Consider the following 22,322-nt stretch of genomic DNA (forward strand, 5'->3'; position numbering starts at 1 on the left):
CATCGTGATCGCCCTCAACAAGCCGGAATTGTGCTGACCGACGCGTCTGCAGCGACACGACAGCATCGTGATCCGTCATGTTTGAACTCTACCTCCTTACCTTCAATGCCGCGCGCAACCTCGTCGATCCCCAGTCCCTCGCGCCTTCCTTCTTCGACGCCCTCCCCAAAGACACGCCTCTGCCCGACATCGTCGCCATATCCCTGCAGGAGGTTGCGCCCATCGCCTACTCGTTCCTCGGAGGCTCCTATCTGAAGCCCTACTTTGACCGCGTGACCACGACGGTCCAGCTTGCCGCCGACCTCCGCAGCAATGGCAGCGACTCACTCGAGCACATCGCGACGCGCAGCCTGGGCATGACGGCCCTGATGCTCTTCGCGAAACCCCACGTCATACAGAGAATACAATGGATACAGTCGGCAGGCGCAGGTGTCGGCTTCTCCAACATGGGCAACAAGGGCGCCGTCGCCATGCGCGTCGGCTTCTCGTGCCCCGACTCTGAAGATACCCTCGATCTTACCTTTGCGGCCGCCCATCTTGCGCCCATGGAGAGCAATATCGACGCGCGGAACAAAGACTGGGAGAATCTGGTGCGGAACCTGGTCTTTGTCAACAACGATGACTCCCCGTACAGCTCGAGCGAAGAGCGACCGCTGCTTGGCCCCTCGTCTGAGACACCAGCCGACCACAACGGTCTCTTTACGCCTGGCAACCACGTCTTCTTCTACGGCGACTTGAACTACCGCACACACGACAGCCCACCAGAAGAGGGTGCGCATCAATCATACCCTCAGCCGACAGCGTCCGAATCGTCGCCAACACACTACTCACATCTGCTGAAGAAGGACCAACTGATGAGAGAAAAGGACGCTAAACGCACCCTGCATGGCTTCCAAGAAATGCCTATCAACTTCCCGCCTACATACAAGTACGCCACCTCACATGGCAAGAACTCCAACGCGCCCAAGCGATCTGGAGAGGACGACTCATGGGAGTGGTCGAAACATCGGTATCCCTCATGGTGCGACCGAATCCTCTACCTCCCATCCGGATCTTCATCAGACCTTGAGCCGCAAATTTACACCGCCTTGCCCGTACAGCCGACGTCCGACCATCGACCGGTTGCTCTATCTGTGCGCGTTGATGACAAGCCTATCAAGATGGGCGTGAATGACGTTCTTTCCAGGCCACCCTTTGAGGTCAACCCACAGTGGAAAGCCAGGAGAGACGCAGCTCGACGGTGGGAGCTTATCGTAGGCGTCATGTCGTATCTCGCTCTGACCGGCAAGGGCAGGATCATTCTCATCACCTTCCTGGGTGTGGTCATGGGCAGTCTGTTCCTTGCTGGTTCTCTAACCAGGTGATCTTGGCTACGAACACATTCTTGCTCTTCGGAATTAATTAATTTCTCCTGCGTAATGGTTCCATCTCCAGTTCCATTGCTCTTTGAGATACTCGACCGACGTGCGTGTCGGCATGCCTGTGGTCTGCACCTCTTCCAAAAACTGGATCATCTTGCATCGGTCCTGATCATCCTGCAGTACGGTGCCAAACTTATGTACTGTATACGCGGCGTCCCATTGCGCAGAAATACAATGAACGTTGCACCGAGCGATAGCTATCATCTCTCTCAAACCTCTCAAGACTTCATCATGTACGCCTTGCATATTCATCCCTGGATTGTAGACTGCAAGTGCAATGCGACATATTCGCAGCTGTTGGTTCGCCTCCGCTGTCGCCTGTTAGCAAACAGTCCGTGAGCTGACGACTAATTGGACTCACCATGACAAGCGCCAGAGAACCACAATTCCGGATATCCTCCACCAACGGCATGTGGGTTGCCTTCCTGGTAAAAGAAGGCATCGAAGCTTGCGGGTCGCCTTCTTTCCCACTCATCGACCAAACTGTGAAGATACTGCCACTCGGCCATCGTCCGCACGCTCTTTTGCGCCCACTGCAAGATGCGCGCAGTCAGCCATAATATTCGATTTCCCCACGAGACTTCATCGATTGGCGATATTAGAGCTGGCAGAATGAAGTTTTCATAATTAATGCGCAGAGTGGGTTGGTTGAGCAATGCTTGGCTGACTTCGGTATGCACATGGAGTATTAGAGCAGCTTGTACAACCGGGCTAGACATATCGAAGACCCAGCCTTCAGGACCATAGAAGAGTTCAAACGTCGAGAGATGTGATTGTCCTTGTGTACCCGCTATTTGAATGTCAGCTGATCTCCGCGCGATTCCTCGTGTTCACGTACCATGGAAGTCCTCAAAGTTTCGCAGCAATATGGCGGCCACCAGCGTCGCCTCATCTTCAATTTGTCCCTTCTCGGCAATATACGGTATGAGACTCTGCAATAGTCTCTCATGATAGTCGTATGGTCTGGTGGGGAAATACGGATCGAAGCGCAGTATACACTGTCCGGAAATCATGAAGATGGCGTTCATGAGCATCGGGCTTGTCAAAGCGAGCTTTGGGACGATATTCTTGAAGATGCTAGCAGGACTCATTATGTCTAGTGCGTCTGATGCTTTCTCTACCCAGAAACGAAAAAGATATGCTTCGATTGGGTCAGGTATAGGCCATGCTACCGGTGAAGCATGGTTCGTTGGAACGAATGGATGTGGCGAGGGGATATCAGAGTTCCAAGTTCCCGGCAGGGGCTCGTCAAGGCTGGAGAGACTTGAGACTGAGCCAGGTGCCGGGCTTGTGTGTCGCCGGATATGCGACGGAAGCTGCCATAGGTCAGGCGTGGTCTGTGGTGCTGCGGGTATGAGCACTCGACCATTCCAGCTTCGACTCGTCGGGCGCATGTGTCGCTCTCTTACTTGCGGACTCTTCCTCGACACCGACTGTGGTATCTTCTCAGCCGTCCTGGAGCGAACCAGATGTCTTGGTGTCTTCCTTTTATCAGTACTTCCGGGGCCCTCGAACTCTTCAGCTATGAGTGACGATTCGTCGACAAAGTCCACTACAAGACAGTCATTAGCATCGACTCAACAAGACCACCACATGACTTGTACCTACATGTTCCTGGCGTACCAACCCATCTCTGCGCCGCACCAAAGAAGTAGTCGTACTTCTTGATATCGGCCCTGGTAGCCTGACTTTCCAAATCAGGATACACACCATGTCGAAAGCGGACTTTGTAATTGGCTTTCCTTCGCGGGGCGGATTCTGACCAAGGCGCCGACATGCTTCTGGAAGGAAGAGCTTATCCACAAAGCTTAATATCTTGGCAACTTCACTGTACCCGTAATCAAAATTGAAACAATGCCTCGATATCCGATCTTGGCAAGTACCTCAATTCCAAACTGGAAAGAAGCAAGTAGGAAGCAGGAAAGAGGAAAAGCTGATGCTACTCTCCATCAACAAACAGGAAATATCGCCGCTTCAAATGGGGATATGTACTCCATATCACAACGCCATGAATTGCGCGGAGACACCCACGCGTCACAATCCGTTGTGCTGATCATTTTCCTACGTGCGTCTAGCCAGCACGCTATTTGCTCTTCTCATCGCCCATCCCGCGATTATTCAGCGGAGGAGCGGTATGGGAAAGCACAGGGCGCGTGAGGCTTGTAGGTGCTTGGTGTGGCATTTGATAAGCAGGATTTATTTACGTACGCGATGTTTGATGGGGGATTTGGCAGCGGACATGGGGAAGGGTGGGTATGCGAGTACGGGTAGATACGGGGTGGCTCAACGGGAGGACATCGGGTATTGGGGCGCACGAAATGCTTGCCTATTTGGGAGTCGCTGAGGTAGGGGATGGAGCGTGATGGTAGTGGGTAGACGTTGTGGCTGGCTGGTAGACCGACTCAGCCTTCGCTAGCCACTGTATTGGAAGCGGTTGATTGGATCATGTACTAGGGTTGTGGTTAAAGACGTGCATGATGTTCATCCCACCGCAACGTCCAGCATACACCATTCTTGTACTGGCCCTACCACCACGAGCCTATGCCCTACACTCACAGCCAACTAAGCTTTCCTCACACGGGTAGGGCTGCATGCACCTCGAGCCTCCTCCTTCTAGAAACAATCACTCCCGCACCACAAGACGTGGTTGAGTAAGCACATCGCTGGACAGCCATAGGTTCATCGGACCGTGTTACTGCGTAGCTCTATAAGCTGCATCGTTCGATATTGCAACGACTAGTGTTATGCGGCTTATCCAGCTCGTCATGCATACCCTATTCAGCTCACCTGTCCTACTGTCGCGCTTCCACGTGACGCCTTTCCGGTCCGGGTAGCGATATCGGTAGTTCGTGAGAGATTTTGTCAGCGGGGATATTCTGGGGAGTCATACTCTCAAGAATAGTTGGTGTTTGTTGACACGAGGAGGTGTGACTCAGGTGTCTTGTACTACGTTGTGCACGGGTTCTATAGGTGAGTATCCCAACGGTCGTTGAGGCTTTGCTAGTTGGTGGCTTCAATGAAGTGATTACGCAGCTGCTTCACCGAGAGAAACCCGGAATTGTTGCGCGTGAAGACAAGATGATTGTTAAGAGTGCGGACTGGATAGTGATCACTCATCTTCATTGAAGTGAATCAGGTGGATGGTAGCGTGGACATTGTGTTCGATGACACCTGCTCCTTCCTCAGATGGATGCCTACCCAGACAGCCCGAGGTGGAATGTGAATACTAAGAACACGTGATTACTAGACTGAGGACTTCATTGATAGAAGAACTGCACAAACCGTAGGTAGAACATCGGCACGACCGAGTCTGAAGTTCCAGACTTCTCACGATGGTGGAGACAGGTTCAGCTTTTCCAACGGTATGACGTAGGAAAACAAGCGTCTTTCCTTCCCGAAAAGCCACGTCTCGCGCTTATGCTCAGCTAGCAACTCACTGGTTTTATGGACCCTCGAGTCGATGGCACTAATATCTTTCTTCGCACTCGCTTGTCACCGCACTTATCGAGTGCCGGTGCTCAAGGTCCGAGCCTCGGGTCATCGACTCCGATAGGCTGGCAAGAGACGAGAGCAAAAGGAAGTGCAAGTGGAAGCTCCATCGCTGTCACGATCACGATGCTAAAATTGGGCGCGAAGGATTTTGTTGATCAACATCATAGCTTCGACGTACACGATGCAGCTTTGACATGCGCCAGGTTTGGCGAGCAGGAAGATCGAAGACGTCGCATGTTGGGTTCCGCAAGAGTCAACATTGATGCCCTGTAGAGGTGCTGGGGGTGGTGTAACTGCAGCAAGGCGCATGCAAACATCGGCGCGACTACACCTGGGCAACAACAGCGACAACAACAACAACACACTTTACGGCTGCTTGATGCAGCCTTCGGCGAAACAATGGGCACAAATGCATGAACCCGGGCATGGGAATGCGAAAATGCCATGCATCACAACCACCATGCACGAGTCTATTGGCCTCGGCACCATTTTGCCGTCACCTGAGGTCCAGACCTTTCGTTGTGCGAGGTTGGTTCCCGCGGCAGCATGTCGGAAAGCAGACGCTGTCAAAGTTTAATCAAAAGAAAACGACATGACCACACCGAAAAGAAGCCTCTCGCAACCTCTCCGCGCCTACGAGTGGACTCCGTGGAGGACCCGCTTGCCTCGGAGCTGAAACGCACGTCTGCGCACATGCGAGAAACGAAGCAGGACGTGGTGAGAAGCGCGACTGACGTCACAGTGCAGCGGCCACCAAAGGCGCGCTGCACCACCTGCCCGTCCAAGCGAGCCGATCCCCAGCACAACGTTCGATCGATACCGACTTCTAGGCCCTGCCTACTACTCCGTGCGCCGGTGGTCTGGATTCCTACAAAGAGTGGGCTCTTTAGCCTGCGTCCCCCAGCTACGGGACATCACGGACGTATTCTGTGTAGAGGCTATAGGGAATAAGGAAATAGAGCGACGTTTTGTACGGAAATATGGACCCGTGATTGCCGTGAAAGGAGAGAAAGGGATCGGGCCTTGGAGCGTGAAGGCTCGTGGTTGTGGGTTTTGCGTGATGGGCGGATGGATGAGGGTGAGATCTAGACACGACTGTGGGGCTAGGAGAAAGTCTTGTCTTACGTATTGTGGCAGGTGTGATGCCGACAGGGTGCTCTGCGCATGGAAAGAATCACGAGTGCATGAGGAGATGCAGGTAAGGTAATTTGGGTTTGATTGTTGTGGTGGTGGGAGTTTGTCAAGTCCTCCGAGGGAAACTCTGCCTAGCGCTCCGCCTCTTGCATGCCCTGCCAAACGCCTGCAGTGGTCCTTCAAAGCGATGAAAAAATGAAAATGGTATATCATACAACTGAAAGAAAAGATCGCTCCGTGTAAATGCTAAACCGATGTGCTCCAATAAAGTGTCCCAAATCGCAAAGTCGAAGCTGAAGAGTGTTGCCTGCACACTGTGCCGCTAAATCGCTGATGTTTGAATGATTCGTCGAATGTCATGAGGGTGAACGCCTAGGGTCCGGCGGTTATTGCGCCCTTGTCGACGATGATTGAGAGTTCAGTTGTGACAGCGATGCGAATGAGTTGGTCATTGCTGAGTAGGCAGCTGATGGTAGACCGTTGGTGGATGATGTGGATGAGGCGCTGTTGCTGCGGACTTGGAGGTTGAGTGTGTGACAGCTATCGCATCGTCCGTTCATGCGGTTGCAGCGACCCCGGCATCCCCGCTCGTAGTTGGCGCAAGAGAACATTGTGGTATGGTGTGGTTGAGGTTGGTGGAATGTTGATTGTTGTCGTTGAGTAGTAGAGTAGTAGAGTAGTTGTGGTGGTGTAGCTGTGTGCGACTTGCGACCGAGAGACTTTGCAGTGTGCTGGACTTGGACAATCCTGAAGCCGAGGGCAGACTTCGTAATATATGCGCCGGTGGGTTGTGAATGCCCGATGATGTAGCCAGCAAATGCAAGATATGCAGGGTAGTAATTGCGTATTCGGGCGTTAAAGTAGCCGTAATCGATGGGGTCCGTTGGCGTGTCTTGGTAGCGTGCGGATGGGTCCAATAATAGTGTGATGGAGTACCGAATGGAGTTAATGTGAAGATGCCCAAGTTCTGCAGATGCACGATGCGTGGCTTATAGCTATGAAGCGCAGATTAGACAGATGGCTGACAGGTTTCAAGAACTTGGAAGAGATAGGTGGAAGATCAGCTGTGACGATGGAGGCCGCAACTTCTTATGACAGTTGACGCGTCCAGAAGATGTGTGTGTCATGGTAGATTATACAGTGGAGAGACCCGAGGCCAGAATGTCGGCGGTCAGTGCGCTCTTACTCAATGGCCAGGGTCTCCTCTTACGCATGCACGAGACCCTGCCCTGGTTGTTCATCGCCCAAATTAGCGTCAAAACCTTGATTTTTCGCTCTCCCGTCCATTCCGGCACTTCGCAGTCGCCTGCATACCTCATACGTACTCGGTGACGCTCAGCCACCACGGCGGTTGTTCAGGCGACCATCAACAGGTTGTTGCACGGGATAACGTCCATGTGAACACACGACTAATCACTCAAACAGCCAAGTTGACTGTACAGGGACAGGCACAGTAGAACCTCGTTTCAAACAAATTCTGGAAAGCGGCTTAAAGTGGGCAACGAGTCCAAGACTTGCACGGCCACTTCATCCGTGCGCTCGTCAGCACCAAGACCCAAGAAAGCCACTCCAGAGGACCCACACATGGCGTTAGCCTGTCGCACTTCAGCCCTCTTCGATTACGTGGTGCTGCAGTCGTACCCTACGTGAGGCAGTAATCATGGCGCATGTGTGCCATGTGGTCCCGGCCCTGCTGCCTCAGAACATGATAAGCCGGCCCGCTCGACACCGGAAACATGTGCGGGCGTAAGCTCGCGAGTCGCGACACCGATAAGGTAGCGTACCTGATATCAGAAGATGGCTGAAGTGGAGGCCGGAGTGCGCGTTCGAGACTTTGTTCGTTTTTATGAAGATCGGCACTCCTACATGCGCGAGATCGATATGGCCTCACGGCGAAAGATTTATCCACCAGATCTGGCCTGATCTCAGAAGACGCGAACTGCTGTTACTGCGAAACCGGTCGAAGTTTCGACATCGTGCGAGAACTAGATGCAAGTGGTTCGCAGTGGGTTGCTCTGGACGCCCGATCTGCGACCGTTAATCAAACCGTCCGGTGCATCCGCACCCGTCGCACGGCCAAACGCAATCGGGTCTCAACAACTTTGCCTGCGGGCAACTCTGCACCCCGAATTCCGCCTTCCAGCCTTGTGGGTGTCAGTGGGTTTGATGATCAGCGGGCGGATCCATCGCTTATCGTACTTCAAGGACCACAGGGACCAGAAGTCCACTGTTTACTGAACATTATGAAACATGATAGATCCAGGCAGCATGCTGAAGTAAGTCGCAGCAGAAGTCAGTCATGCATGGTTATGCTGAGAGGGATTAGAGGTTTCCAGCCGACCGTCACTTCATCTCCTTTCTCGGTCTCCTGCCGCTCTGCCATTAATTCCAGCTTCCGCTCCATTCAATGTCATCCCATTCAATAAACTCGACACTGAGCGTCACTTTATTGCGCGATTAATTTCTCTACTTGCAGATTCCTAGACAAAGTGCACATCCAGCAGTACCAGTTCACACGGTCAATGGAAATGTTAACATCTTGGAGATGTCCGAAATTTGTCAGTCAATTGACGACCCCTTTGCTGACATCGCCCGTCGATAACAAACTCGTTGCGATGCGCGCGCAGGCATAGGGAGCGTGTACGATAGAAGGAGTGACCAATTCAACTTGATCGCATTGCGTGCTGGTACCATGAAGCAGTGCTCTTCACGAAGCCAATAGTACCAAAACACTAATTAGTTGACCTGCAAGACATGTCTTCCCCTGTTCTCGCAAACAGCAAACTGAGCACTGCGGAAAACAAACGAAATTCTCTATTACACTCTTTCCACCAAGCATATGAACAAAATGAACCCGACTAACGCTGCAGCGCAATCTACTACACCTTTTCCAACTCTGCCACTTGAGCTCCGCGAGATCATCTACCGCCATGCGGTACTCCCAGAGGAGCTTACTTCTCAGTCTCAGCCCTTGGACTTCAGCCCCGTAGACACCCGGCGTGGAGGCGACCCTTTCTACCTCCAGTGGCTCGAACAACTTTGTCGCGTGAACCAAGCCACGCGCGTCGATGTATCACTGTATCTTCTACGAACGACCGAATTCTACCTCATCTACCGGGAGCAAGTAGTGCGATTTACAATGTTTCTCGAGAGCTTAGGAGGCGACGACCAAGGCTGTGCCGCAATTCGTAAACTCGATTTCCAACTCTTTGGCCGCTACCAACCAATTGCTGGGACTAACAACACTTACATTGAGCTCATGAAGCGATGTACAGGGCTGACGCAAGTTGCATTGAAGTTCGAAGTTGGGTACATGACTATTGACTCATGTAACTGGGCTGAGGATGTTGTTATCCCTCCTACAACGCTAGGGACCTTTGATCTATGGACGTTCGATCAAACGCGCATCAGAGAGCTAGAAGATGTCATTGCGATTTACCAGTTGGCAGATCTCCTGGAGATAGAAAGTTTGCAGACGTTGACGATCGAGGCTTGGCCTAGGATCAGGGTAAGTGATCGGCACGGTATGCAGAACGTTTTGGTGGACTGTGCGCCGTTGATCGAGCGGTTGGTGGTGTGGCTTAGGGAGGGGTTTGCCGCCAGAGGGAGGAAGGTCGATGTGAAATATGTGGAAGCGAGCAGTCCAGGATTGAGGTGGAGTCGGCGGATCTGAGGTACCTAGTAGTTGCTGAGGCTTCCATCTGAAGTCAGTGGGCAATGAGACAGTGGACTGAGTCGATTGTCCAAATCGCATAGGCAATCGTTGCTTTGTCTGACTACTTGGCCGGGATGTATGCATCTATCGCCTACCAAATTACATGTGTAGTATATTGTTGTTTTGTGAAAGTAGCATGGAATGGAAGATGACGTGCGTGGAAGGTGAAGTTGGGCTTGGTCTTGCGACAGGCCTATGACTAAGCGAGGGCTGTCGTGTTTGCCATCTAATCCCAGCCAGCCCTAACCAGCCTCATTCATCCTTCAACGACCGAGCGCATCCGCAACACCATCGTCGCTCAACCATTTTTGACCATCACTGCCATTGCTGCATCTGCGCGCACTTCGGGGCTCCAATTTTGACATTGTCGGCGCGCTTTCACGCCACGCGCATCGACTTGGCCGCGACGCGTCGACGTAAACAACAGCGCGACTCCTCCACCACCCCGCCCACAAACCGATCTACCCAACCACCACCATGTTTCTGCCAGAGGACCTCCTATTCAAGCAGGGCGCGCTTGCACACGTCTGGCTTGCCTCGAACCAACAGAAGAAGCTCACCAAGGCCCAGGTGCTGCAGCACAAGATCCCAGAGAGTTGCGAGGTCATCATCCGACCCGAGGTGGCCGCTGGCGGTCCGCTTGCATTGCGGTTGAACGCGCAGTTGCTCCTCGGTGAGGTTCGCATCTACAACAAGAAGGTCAACTATCTACAGGATGACTGTCAGGAAGCCCTATGGAAGATCAGGATGGTAGGTTCCAAGCTTGACTGCGTGACATGACCACCTCTGACCCTTGTGCAGGCCTTCCGCCCCGGAAACATCGATGCGCCCGCCCAGACTCACGTCGCCAATCCCACAAATCTCATGCTACAGGATCAGATCACCGATCTTGATCTGTTGGCTCCCATGCCCGACCCTTCTTTCCTTCTCTCCCAGCCTCTTAGCGGCAGCCTCAACCTCGGCAACACCACAGTCCCCGATTGGGACAACAGCCAGTTCCTTTCCGGCAGCATTGAGCAGGCGCGCGGAGAGCCCATGGAATTGCCGGATGACGACCTGAACCTGGACATTGGAGAGGATGATGACTTGGAGCCGACAGCCGCTTACGACGAGGGTACCAGCATTGAAGTTGGTCGTAACGCACCTTTGGAACGCCGCCGGTCCGAAGACTTTACCGGGCTAGGCAAAGACATGATAGTGGATGACGATGATCTCGGCATCGACCTTGGCGAAGATCCTCCCACTGAACTCGCACGCGGCCATGAACTCAATTTGGACGATGACCTGGATATTACTATGGGCGGTATGGACATGGACACCGAACTTCCTGCAGGCTCTATCGCCGGCGACTTCCCTGTGCGACAACGTGAAGAGTCACCGCTCTCCGAGTTGGGAGAGGAGGAGGCCACACGTCTTGAACAGGAGGTTGCCGAACAGAACGTCACCGTGTTTGAGCCAGAGCAGGAAGAGGAAGAATCAATCCATCAAGCCCGCGCCAAGCGCAGGAGGGTCATTGCAGCTGATGCCGAAACTATGATCTCAAGTCACCAGTTGAGGGAGCAACAGAACAACCGCGAGAAGATCCTCAAGCCTGCATCGTTCCTGCCTCGCGACCCTCTTCTGATGGCTTTGATGAACATGCAAAAGTCCGGAGGGTTTATCTCGAGCATACTGGGCGACGGACGAAGCCAAGGATGGGCTCCAGAGCTTCGAGGTATCCTTTCCTTAGAAGTTGTCTCACGCCCAGCCCAGAAGCGCAAGCGTGGTGGTGCAATTGCCGACAATGACGCTACCGAAGACGAGGCCGCAGCCGAAGGAGAGAAGACGCCACAACTGCAGCTGGAATTTGAGCAGGATGAGCCGACTTTGGGAGGCGGTGACCTTGGCCTTGGTGGCGACAACGACCCAACCCTTGCGGGATCCGACGACATTGTTCAACTTCCTGACGACCCTGGCTTCCAGCAGGTTGGTGATGACGAAGAGGACATCTTCTCGCCCGTTCCAGACAACTTCGACGACACAACCGCGCCGCTCGTCCATCCCGACGAAGCCGGGCCCGTATCGCTAGGCACAAAGCACGCTGTCCATTTCTTGCGAGAACAATTTGGACCCGAAGCTGAAGAGAGCGAGTCGGTACGACAGAAGAACAGCATCGTTTTCCAGGATGCGTTCCCAGAGGCCCGCACATCACGAACAGACGCGACGAAGATGTTCTTTGAAATGCTGGTACTGGCGACCAAGGATGCCATCAAAGTCGAGCAACCAGCTAACGAGCTTGGTGGCCCTCTACGCATTCGCGCTAAGCGTGGTCTTTGGGGACAATGGGCAGAGACTGGTGCTAGTGGCGAGCTGGCATCCCAGACTCAAGCAGCACCAACAGGAGATCCCGACGCGCCCGCTGAGGCCATGTTCCAGGGACCACCTGAGGTGTCTGTATCTGCCTAAAAGTTCAACATTCTGTGTTTCTCCGACCTTCTTTGGGGCTTGGTATCATCTGTCGGTGTTGGCTGGATACCCTTTTCATGTATGACTCTTTTCACGTTGGAGACGGAATTTGACTGGTGTTTTGGTGTTCTTGTGAGGTATGGTGTTTGTGGGAAGTTGGTCCCTTGTATGATTGTATCAGGATAGTTACATTAGCTGGAAGATGGAATGGAAATAGTACTACCGTTACGCCCCTGGTGTTTCTTCTTTCTCAAGTGATGTTTGAAGGCTCGTGCGATCACGTTGGATTAATCAACGAAGGCTCATGGCTCGTTGTGTGCTCTAAATAGCTGTATTATGCTCGAAGAAGCTCGGGTAGTCTGTCCTGCGGCAGGTGCGCCCGGCGGCAGATCATCCGGGGTCGGCAACTGCGTCTGCGCGGCCTCTCCGATTCCACTTACTCACCTCTCGAACTTCGGCGGAAACATCCCCTTCCAACATTCCTGTCGTGCTAGTCATCGCATACCGCGATGCCTTCGGATGGGCCGGCGACGGGCCGCACGCGCAAAAGGGCTGCCGAGGCATGTACGTTCTGCCGACGGAGGAAGGTTCGTTGCTCGACACCTGCATGTCATGGTCGAGGAGCTGCATACTGAGGCTGGTAGATCAAATGCAGTGCCGAGAAGCCGATCTGCGCAAGTTGCAAGACACATGAGACGATTTGCCATTACGAGCCTATATCCATAGATGACGCACAGCATGCACCCAGTCGTCCGCGCAAGACGCCGCGAGCAGAAAGGACATCCGAAAGAGCATCAGACAGAACATCAGAGTCAACGCCATCGATCGCCGCTTCTGCGCCTGCTGCACAGACCCCTGCAACTACACCTCAGAGCGTGTCGCGCATTGTTGTCGCTCCCAATGGCTCCTCTAGCTACCATGGACGCACAAGCACTTTATTTGACGAAGGCACAAATGATCGATATGCGGCTGAAGTACGACCCCAGATGTCGGATGAATGGATAGAAAAGGGTCTTGTTGCTGAAGCTGCCCGTCAGAGACAACTTGAGACGGTCAACTTTCGACTTATGAAGCTCGATTTTGACGGTGTCGAACCTGAGCTTGGCATGCATCTGTTATCATTACATTGGAACCGGCAACACCACTCGTTCCTTACTACCTATCGCCCAGCCTTCATGCGTGATATGGCATGTGGCGGTCCATACTTCTCCAAACTTCTCCTCAACGCCATCTACTTCGGCGCAAGCAAGTTCAGTCCACGGCATGAGGTTCGCCGAGTAGCAGATGATGTCCGCACTGCTGGTTGGCAATTTCGTGAAAGAGTGAGAGAGCTCCTGGGAGGTGCTCTGGACAAGAGCGAAATCACAACAATTCAAGCGTTGCTAGTGATGACCAACTCATTGTTTGCTCTTGGCGATGAGCGTAGCGCTGCCTGGTTGTACGCTGGGTTGGCATTTCGCATGATCGTTGACCTTGGTCTTCATGTCGATACGCCTGCATTTGCAGGATACCGTAAGCTTTCTGATGAGGATCATGAAATTCGGCGTCGCGTTTTCTGGGCAGCATTTGGTCGGTATAGTCTTCATATTGCTCATCATTACACTAACTAAAAGCGCAGTCGTCGACAAAATCCAAAGCCTCTATCAAGGTCGCCCAGTAAGCATGACAGATACACTCGTACCCACCAAGTTCCTCGATACGTACGAGGAACTCGAACATTGGACGCCCTTCTCCTATTCCACGCAACCAGATGCCATCTATCTAGGCTCGCCAGCATATAGTATCTCGACGTTTCGACACCTTTGCCATCTCTCGGTCATTCTGAGCGATATACTCAGCACCATCTATACCGAAAGAAGCTTCGACGTAAGCCCTACAGAGCTGTCTTCCAAGCTGGAGAGCATCCATCAAAAGCTGATAACATGGCGTGGGCTTCTGCCCGAACACCTCACGGTAGATGTAGCGGAAGTAGCCGCGACACCTCCTCCGCATGTCCTAAGCTTACAGTAAGTGATCACAATATTGCACATGCCGCGGATATACTGAAACAACACTAGCGCCTTGTATCATGTTCTCACAATCCTCTTGCACCGACCCTTCGTCGCAGACGGGCATCTCTACAATACATCACGCGCCATCTCCGTGAACTCGTTTATGGCGTGCGCCACTGCGGCGGATGCTATTGTACAGCTCCTGAGAGCATACGACAAAACGTTCAGTGTGCGGAGAGCTCCCTATCTAATTTCCTATGCGACTTATGTCGCTGCTACTGTGCATGCCCGTATTGCGGCGAAGCGAGGTGCAGGCTCCCAAGCTCACAAGAGCCTAGAGACTTGCTTAGCCGTTTTCCGCGAGAACCAAGAGACGAATTGGGCTGTACGACGCGCCAATGCCATTATTCAAAATTTGATGAAGAGACTGGGTGTTGTTGCGCCTGACCTGAACGACACACATATCGGCAGTGGTGGCGAGGATAATCACGAGAACACTCCAGATGTTTCGTTGAGCAGATCGATGGATCGCGAACCAAGCTTGCAAAGTTTCGACATCGATGGCATCATCCAGAGTTTTGTTCGAGAGCAAGACCCGTCGCATATGGGGCAGCCAGGTTCAATAGACCCTGCTGCCGACATGGCTGTACCTGGAGTGCCGCCATCGGCGTACAACACCATGGAGACGGCAAACATGCCCTACGGAAATTCTGGTAACTGGGCGTATCAGGACCAACAACAACCATTCGGTGAGCAACCATTTTCAGTGGATGACCTCCTTTACGGTTTCAACGGATCAGAGCTTGATCAATTCCCAACCATGAATTGGGACATGTAAGAGATGGGTATGGCGACATGAGGCTCTTCCTGTCACCCAAAGTACCATCCAAAGTCATTGTCATTGTCATCGGATCATCACGAGACGAGCGCACACAAGAAGATGCTCTTCCTATCACTGCGTTGGATCCTGTGGGGCAACAAGTCCCGCGGGAAGAAAGCCGAGGTTTTACCGCGGCTAGGCTTTCCGCAGCATGTCAAGATCCCACGGCATCTAACGCGCTAACGGGAAGAGTCTCATGCCTACCCGTCGAATACACTGCGGCCCGTACTCCTGGTCGTTTCTACCCGAACATTTTTGGAATGAAGACATATATAGAGAAGTGCATTGCCCGATATGATGACACATTTCAAGCTAGAAACGAAGCACCAACTTCATCAACTTCACCACCTTGAACCGTAGCATCATCCTCTATAGATGCTACGCACAATTCTCAAACCATCCATTCTCCAAAAGGCACACGCCTCGACTGTCTCACACATCTCGCCGATCCGCATACCTGAACTCCCAATGGCACACGAAAGCGCCCCGAAAAGAGTGCGACACAGCCTACCAGCCGTTTTGATGCGTGCTGGTACTTCAAAAGGTCTCTTCATCCATCGTCACGACTTGCCATCTTCCCAATCAGCATGGGCTGGCCCATTACTTGCCGCCATGGGCTCCCAAGGCTCAGACGCTCGACAGATTGACGGAGTAGGAGGGGCGACTTCAACGACTTCCAAGGTTGCAGTTGTTTCGCCATCGTCACGAATGGGCGTCGATATTGATTACACTTTTGTACAAGTAGCAGTGGGTCAGGAGGCGGTCGACTTCAGCGGAAACTGTGGAAACATGTGCGCTGGTGTTGGACCATTTGCGCTACAAGAGGGGTTAGTGCGTGCAAGTCCCGGAGAGAAGACGGTAAGTCCTCCTATTGTAATTGAGACGGATAGGATACTCATTCTTCTTTAGCTCGATGTACGGATCTTCAATACGAACACTTCGCGGCTCATTGTCGATACCGTTCAGGTAGACGAGGACGGGTCGTTTGATGAAGACGGAGACTTCGCGATACCAGGCGTCAAGGGAACCGGAAGCGAAGTAAAAGTGGCCTTTGTGGATCCTGCAGGGAGCATGACCGGAACTCTCTTTCCTACGAGGAGACGGTGTGATACTATTCATGTGAAAGGACAAGACGGCAATCGCTTCTCGGTCAAGGCGACGTTGATAGACGCAGCGAATCCTTTCATCCTAGTCGACGAACGAACATTACCGCCAAATCTAAGGAGAGGGAGCAAAGACACCGCCGTCTACCTCAAGGACATGGAGTCAATACGATGTACTGGCGCTGTTTTGATGGGTCTTGCTTCTGATGTAGACGCTGCTGCAAAGGTCCGTGGTACACCGAAGCTGGCCATCATTTCATCTCCTCAGTCAGATGACCATGGCCGGGAAGGCACGCCGGACGTTCATGTCCAAGCTTTCAGTATGGGCAAACCCCACCCGAGCCTGCAACTCACAGGTGCGGCATGCTTGGCGTCGGCAGTGTGCATCGAAGGTACCGTAGCCCACGGACTTGCGTCCGGCGGCAAGGTACAGTCCTCCTGGCAGTCGTCTTCACCTGAGCGGACACCGAGTCCCTGCTCAGACTCTGATAGTAGCTCTTCGGATCTTCTGCCGAGCCAGCGGAGAGTCTGTCTTTCGCATTCGAGCGGGTCGATCAAGGTTGATGTTCTGGCAACCAGCTCGGAATCGTTCGCTTTTGTCGATAGGTGCGTTGTCTCGCGGACTGCTCGGCGGTTATTCGAGGGGAAGGTGTATTATTACTCAAGTAGCGTCTAATCAAAGTAAACCAAAGTTCTACAAGATGATGATGAGGAAATTGCGCAGGCTTCAGCCACAGCTGTAGAGTTTGAGAGAGGCTGGTGTATGACATCACACGCAGAGCTACGAAAAAGCGCGCCATCACTTGATCGTACAGCGGACATGTACCTGCCAAGGCGTCACTCGACGCTGCAAGAAGCCGACACATGATAGGCAACACAACGCTAAGCTACAAATAGAGGTTACATTGAGTGCTTCAAAACGGAACACGTCGTCAGATGGGTTTAGTGCTGTGAAGGCAAACAGTAGTTCGTGTGAAAGTGGTGACCAGAGGCTCGATGGAGACCCCTGCTCGAGAGTACCGGTGCTTTGACGTTTTGGTCCATCATCGACATTCAGCAACACCATCCCCAACGACAACCCGCAGTCGACTCGCCATTTCCTTGTCTCGTCCCGCTCGCCAATCAAAGTCGCACTATTACTACTAGCACCAATGCGATAATCCACGGCGACGAGCATCTTTTCCCACGCTAGCTCTGGACGGATAGGCCACGTTGGACCGCGGCGCAACAGTCGACTCCTGGCCATGCCAACATGTCAAAAGCATCCACGTCCTCACTGCCCCTCTACAATGCCGCGGGCCTGCCCTCCAAGTCTTCGCGGCCCTCTTCGCCCATGCTGCAGCCGCCAGAAGCCATCAAGCGCAGCACAACGCCCTCAGTACGCCATGCGCTCCTACCACCACGTCTACTGTGGAGTTTTGTACACGCCGCTGACACGTGTGAATAGTCAATAACATCCGCCCATTCCCTCCTCTCGGCACAGGACACGGCCCACAAGCTCTCGACGTCGATTACACATGGCCTCTCTGCCTCGGACGCCTCGGCGCGCATCCACACCCACGGCCTCAACGAACTCCCCCACGAAGAGCCCGAACCGCTCTGGCTCCGCTTCCTCAAGCAGTTCAAGGAGACGCTGATCTTGCTGCTGCTCGGGTCCGCTGCTGTGTCCCTCATACTGGGCAACTTGGATGATGCTGTGAGCATTGCTGTGGCTGTGACCATCGTGGTGACGGTGGGCTTCGTGCAGGAATACCGATCGGAGAAGTCAATTGAGGCGCTGAACCAGCTGGTTCCGCATTCGGCACACATCATTCGCGCTGGGGTCGAGCAACCACGGAACGGTCGCATACCGAATGGCACGCCAACTGACGACGTCGAGTTGGAGAATCTGAAGGACACCACTTCGGCCCTGTCAGCTGCGGAGCGGAAGTCTACTACCATATCTGCGACATTGTTGGTACCTGGCGATCTCGTCCTCTTCCACACTGGAGACCGCATACCCGCCGACATTCGCATCACGCACGCCGCAGACCTCAGCATCGACGAGTCGAACCTCACCGGAGAGAACGAGCCTGTTTCCAAGTCGCCGGACACCATCACACCCCCGCCGGGTTTACAACGCCCATCTTCACCTTTCTACGCGTCCGAAGCCGCAGGAACGGTCGGCGCTGATATACGACTGAATGATCAGAAGAACATTGCTTTCATGGGTACATTGGTTAGATCGGGTTACGGACAAGGAATCGTCGTCGGTACAGGAGGCAACACGGAGTTTGGTGCCATTTCTGCATCTCTACAGCAGATCGAAAGCCCGCGGACGCCTCTACAACTTTCTATGGACCGTCTGGGCAAGGATCTGAGTTACATGTCTTTTGGAGTCATTGCCTTGATTGGTCTGGTAGGGCTGTGGCGCGGTTGGAAGTTCATTGAGGTCTTCCAGATCGCCGTCTCACTCGCTGTTGCCGCTATCCCCGAAGGACTGCCGATTATTGTTACTGTCACGCTTGCGCTGGGCGTGCTGAGAATGTCCAAACGCGACGCCATTGTTCGACGGCTACCTAGTGTTGAGACGCTGGCTTCTGTCAATGTCGTGTGTACTGACAAGACGGGTGAGTCAACCATTCTTCGCGCATGTGACATTTACTAACTTGGACCAGGCACGTTGACCACGAATCACATGACCGTTACGAAGATATGGCATTTTGACGAAGCAGCACCGATCGACGTAAAGACGAAGCACGACTCCACGGACCTCGATTCGCCGACCCGCAACATACTACGAATTGGCAACATTGTCAACAATGCCCGCTTGTTGAGCGACCAGGCAGCCTCGGCGTCCACGGCAGCGGTACTTTCTTCGACTCTAGGAGGCGACGACAATACAGCTGCCAAGAGCCGATGGGTCGGTCAACCCACCGATGTCGCGCTCTTAGACCTGATGGACGCTTTTGGGGAAGACGACATCCGGGAAAGACTCGGCGAACGCAAGTTCGAGACACCGTTCAGCTCGGAGAGGAAGTGGATGGGGGTCGTCGTTGGCGGTAATTCTGGCAACCTCACCCCTGGATCTGAACACGCATACATCAAAGGCGCACTGGAACGGGTTCTGGACCGCTGTGATACTTATGTAACGGCACAAGGGAAAGAGGCGGCACTGGATCAAGCACGCAAGCAAGAAGCGATGAAGGCCGCCGATGTAATGGCGCAAGAAGGCTTACGTGTGCTTGGCTTCGCAAGCGGTGCATCCAAAGGGAAAAAGAGGAATGCCAGTGGTACAGCCTCACCTGCACCATCCACCAGCTCGGCACTTGGAGATGATGAACAGTACCGTGGTCTTGCGTTCGCTGGCTTGGTTGGGATGAACGATCCGCCGCGTAAGGGTGTAGAGAGAGCCATTCGGAGACTCATGGCCGGCAAAGTCAAGGTTATCATGATCACAGGAGACGCAGAGACCACAGCAGTCGCCATCGGCAAGAGTCTGGGTATGCCAATCATGCCAAACTCAGCACTTGGACGCTCAGTCATTCGTGGTGATGAACTGGATCATATGAGCGAGGAAGAGCTTGCACAGGCTATTGCGACAACCTCGATCTTTGCGCGAACTAGTCCTGAGCACAAGATGAAGATTGTCCGAGCACTACAATCACGAGGCGATGTTGTGGCAATGACTGGTGACGGTGTCAACGACGCGCCTGCACTCAAGAAAGCAGACATCGGTATCTCCATGGGTCGACTGGGCACGGATGTCGCCAAAGAGGCCGCAGACATGATTTTGACAGATGACAACTTTGCAACCATCCTCAATGCGATCGAAGAGGGCAAGGGCATCTTTTACAACATCCAAAACTTCCTCACCTTCCAACTCAGCACCAGCGCGGCAGCACTGAGCTTGGTACTCCTTAGCACATTCCTCGGCTTCCAGAATCCGCTCAATGCCATGCAGATTCTGTGGATCAGTGAGTTTCTCTACTCCCGTTCTCATTGATATCTACTAACGATCACCTCCAGACATCCTCATGGACGGTCCACCCGCACAGTCCCTCGGTGTAGAACCGGTCGACCCAGCCGTCATGGCGCTACCTCCACGCCCGCGCCACGCCCGCGTCTTAACCCGCCCACTCATCCAACGCGTCCTCCAATCCGCCACCATCATCATGCTCGGAACCCTCACAACCTACTACCTCGAAATGTCCACCGACAACCTCGTCACCGCCCGCGACACAACCATGACCTTTACCTGCTTCGTTCTCTTCGACATGTTCAACGCACTAACCTGCCGCTCCTCCAGCAAATCCGTTCTTGCAGGCGAGATTGGTGTCTTCGACAACAAGATGTTTAATTACGCCGTCGCGGGCAGTTTGCTCGGACAGCTGGCTGTTATTTACTTCCCACCGCTGCAAAGCGTTTTCCAGACCGAGGCCCTGGGTTTGGGCGATCTCGCGCATCTTGTTGCGGTGGCGAGTTGTGTGTTTTGGGCGGATGAGGGGAGGAAGTGGTATGTTAGGTGGAAGGGACGGAGAGGGTATGGTGGGGGGTATAGTACTGTTGTTTGAGTATAGAGCGTCGGGTAGAATATGGTGGTGTAGAAGCGCGATAACGCGCAATGGAAGTTGCTGTTCTCAATGATGTGTTTGGTGCGTATATTCATGCCGTGCGGAATGCAGATATGCGGACTTCAATGTGGTCTGGACAGATTCGCTGAAATGAAGCGCATGCACTCATCTCCATAGTAAGACTTCGTCCCATGTGCGAACGATGCTCTTGCGAGAACTCACACCGGGAGCCCGACCATGCACGTGCTACTGCAGGCCATATAAAAGCCGCATTCCTCTTCCCTTTCTCCACTCTTCACTAACTCTACTTCCTTGACGTTTTCTACAAAAATCGTCTGTCCACGAACATGTGTTTTCCTGGGAACCAAAACTCAAAGCATCCAATATATGTCCACTTGTGCAAAGTCAATAAAACGAGGTACGAGATCGCCATGTATCGCCGATGTGAAAGCCAAAAAGGAGTGACAAAACCGGCATGACCTGTCTCGCGCTCTTGGGCTCGTGAACAGTAGATATAAATTCTGTCGAGTGGTCGATACTTTCGTTTTCTGTACACCACCATAACTGGTGAGGCACCAAAACCAGCGATTCAAGCACTGATGGTGTTGGCTTTCTGGCCACCAAAATACCTCGATGGCTACCTTATGATTGCGCTGGAGACTGTGGACGATATCAAAACATGTCCAGGAACAGGTTGATGAGAGACACTTATCGACTGAGCTAAACAAAATGGACATGAAGCTCTCCATGTGCGTTGCGAGACTAGACCGAAACAACACAAACCATACGAATGTCTTGAGGTGGATCTTGAACAGTACAAAATCTGGCTCTCTTGCCGACTTTTACCTATTCCTTACATCATTCTTATGATGCAAGCTATCGAAAACCGAGAGCGGATCTTCTATGAGCTTGCTCTGCGTGAAACAAAATTACTGTCGATAGAAATGCCGGTTCGAAGGCTTCTCCAGAGCTGGTCACTTTGTGCTCAGTTGCCGTAAGGACTCTGAATTTGTCGAAAAGACGGCGCATGTTTCCTGAAGAGCGGGAATGTCAAGAGTGTGTCGAAAGATATCCATCAGTGAGTTATGTCTCTTGATTTGAGGTTCTGGCAGTATAAATAAAGACGTCTCGGTCGTTTTTAATCCCCTCATCTACAGTTGCGCAACTGTGCAGTATCCAAAACAATAATAATTAAAATACAGATAGCAACCACTTCATGTTATTCCCTTCCCTTCTCTAAAAGTTACTGTGGAGAAGCACATGTTAGTGTGGTGCAGTCCAGAGGTCTCTCTACCTTTGGCTACACATCCACGCTACCCGATCAAAATCTAGCCAGGGTCTATCCATGTGTATCATATAGTACACGGGAATGTCATGACAACATTGCGCACCATGCCATGAGCTAAGACCAGAAGGCTATAAGTAGGAAATTGCTACCACCTCATACCAGGGAAAAACTGAACAGGTCTGCAGACTACATTGACCCAAAACCTTGCAAAGAAGGTGACCCAAAGTCAACGTAGGCTCCAGGCTGTTCAGCTTTTCCCTAGGTTGGCGTGCTACCACACTTTCCACCTTCCTTACTCCC

General features: G+C 52.8%; 6 protein-coding genes across 6 annotated transcripts; 4 read left to right on the forward strand and 2 right to left on the reverse strand.

The window, feature by feature from the left end:
• Positions 1-77: 77 nt before the first annotated feature.
• On the forward strand, positions 78-1,364 carry J4E90_004900 (uncharacterized protein; the record flags this gene model as incomplete). Its single annotated transcript, XM_051434461.1, has 1 exon — positions 78-1,364. The coding sequence occupies one exon, from the start codon at positions 78-80 to the stop codon at positions 1,362-1,364; it is 1,287 nt and encodes a 428-aa protein (XP_051291717.1).
• A 404-nt stretch (positions 1,365-1,768) lies between these two features.
• On the reverse strand, positions 1,769-2,512 carry J4E90_004901 (uncharacterized protein; the record flags this gene model as incomplete). Its single annotated transcript, XM_051434462.1, has 2 exons — positions 1,769-2,211; positions 2,260-2,512. The coding sequence occupies 2 exons, from the start codon at positions 2,510-2,512 to the stop codon at positions 1,769-1,771; spliced, it is 696 nt and encodes a 231-aa protein (XP_051291718.1).
• A 3,921-nt stretch (positions 2,513-6,433) lies between these two features.
• On the reverse strand, positions 6,434-6,658 carry J4E90_004902 (uncharacterized protein; the record flags this gene model as incomplete). The annotated part of the gene is made up of 1 exon (XM_051434463.1): positions 6,434-6,658. The coding sequence occupies one exon, from the start codon at positions 6,656-6,658 to the stop codon at positions 6,434-6,436; it is 225 nt and encodes a 74-aa protein (XP_051291719.1).
• Positions 6,659-10,239: 3,581 nt separating this feature from the next.
• Positions 10,240-12,207, forward strand: J4E90_004903 (uncharacterized protein; the record flags this gene model as incomplete). The annotated part of the gene is made up of 2 exons (XM_051434464.1): positions 10,240-10,512; positions 10,564-12,207. The coding sequence occupies 2 exons, from the start codon at positions 10,240-10,242 to the stop codon at positions 12,205-12,207; spliced, it is 1,917 nt and encodes a 638-aa protein (XP_051291720.1).
• Positions 12,208-14,129: 1,922 nt separating this feature from the next.
• J4E90_004904 (uncharacterized protein) lies at positions 14,130-15,036 on the forward strand (the record flags this gene model as incomplete). The annotated part of the gene is made up of 2 exons (XM_051434465.1): positions 14,130-14,134; positions 14,265-15,036. The coding sequence occupies 2 exons, from the start codon at positions 14,130-14,132 to the stop codon at positions 15,034-15,036; spliced, it is 777 nt and encodes a 258-aa protein (XP_051291721.1).
• Positions 15,037-15,786: 750 nt separating this feature from the next.
• Positions 15,787-20,734, forward strand: J4E90_004905 (uncharacterized protein; the record flags this gene model as incomplete). The annotated part of the gene is made up of 6 exons (XM_051434466.1): positions 15,787-15,936; positions 15,988-16,608; positions 17,413-17,559; positions 17,629-18,790; positions 18,839-20,137; positions 20,190-20,734. 6 exons carry the CDS (start codon positions 15,787-15,789, stop codon positions 20,732-20,734), a joined length of 3,924 nt encoding a protein of 1,307 aa, XP_051291722.1.
• Positions 20,735-22,322: the final 1,588 nt, after the last annotated feature.

The sequence above is a fragment of the Alternaria incomplexa genome, assembly GCF_024043165.1.
Source record: "Alternaria incomplexa strain BMP 0042 chromosome Unknown scaffold_6, whole genome shotgun sequence".
NCBI lineage: Eukaryota > Fungi > Ascomycota > Dothideomycetes > Pleosporales > Pleosporaceae > Alternaria > Alternaria incomplexa.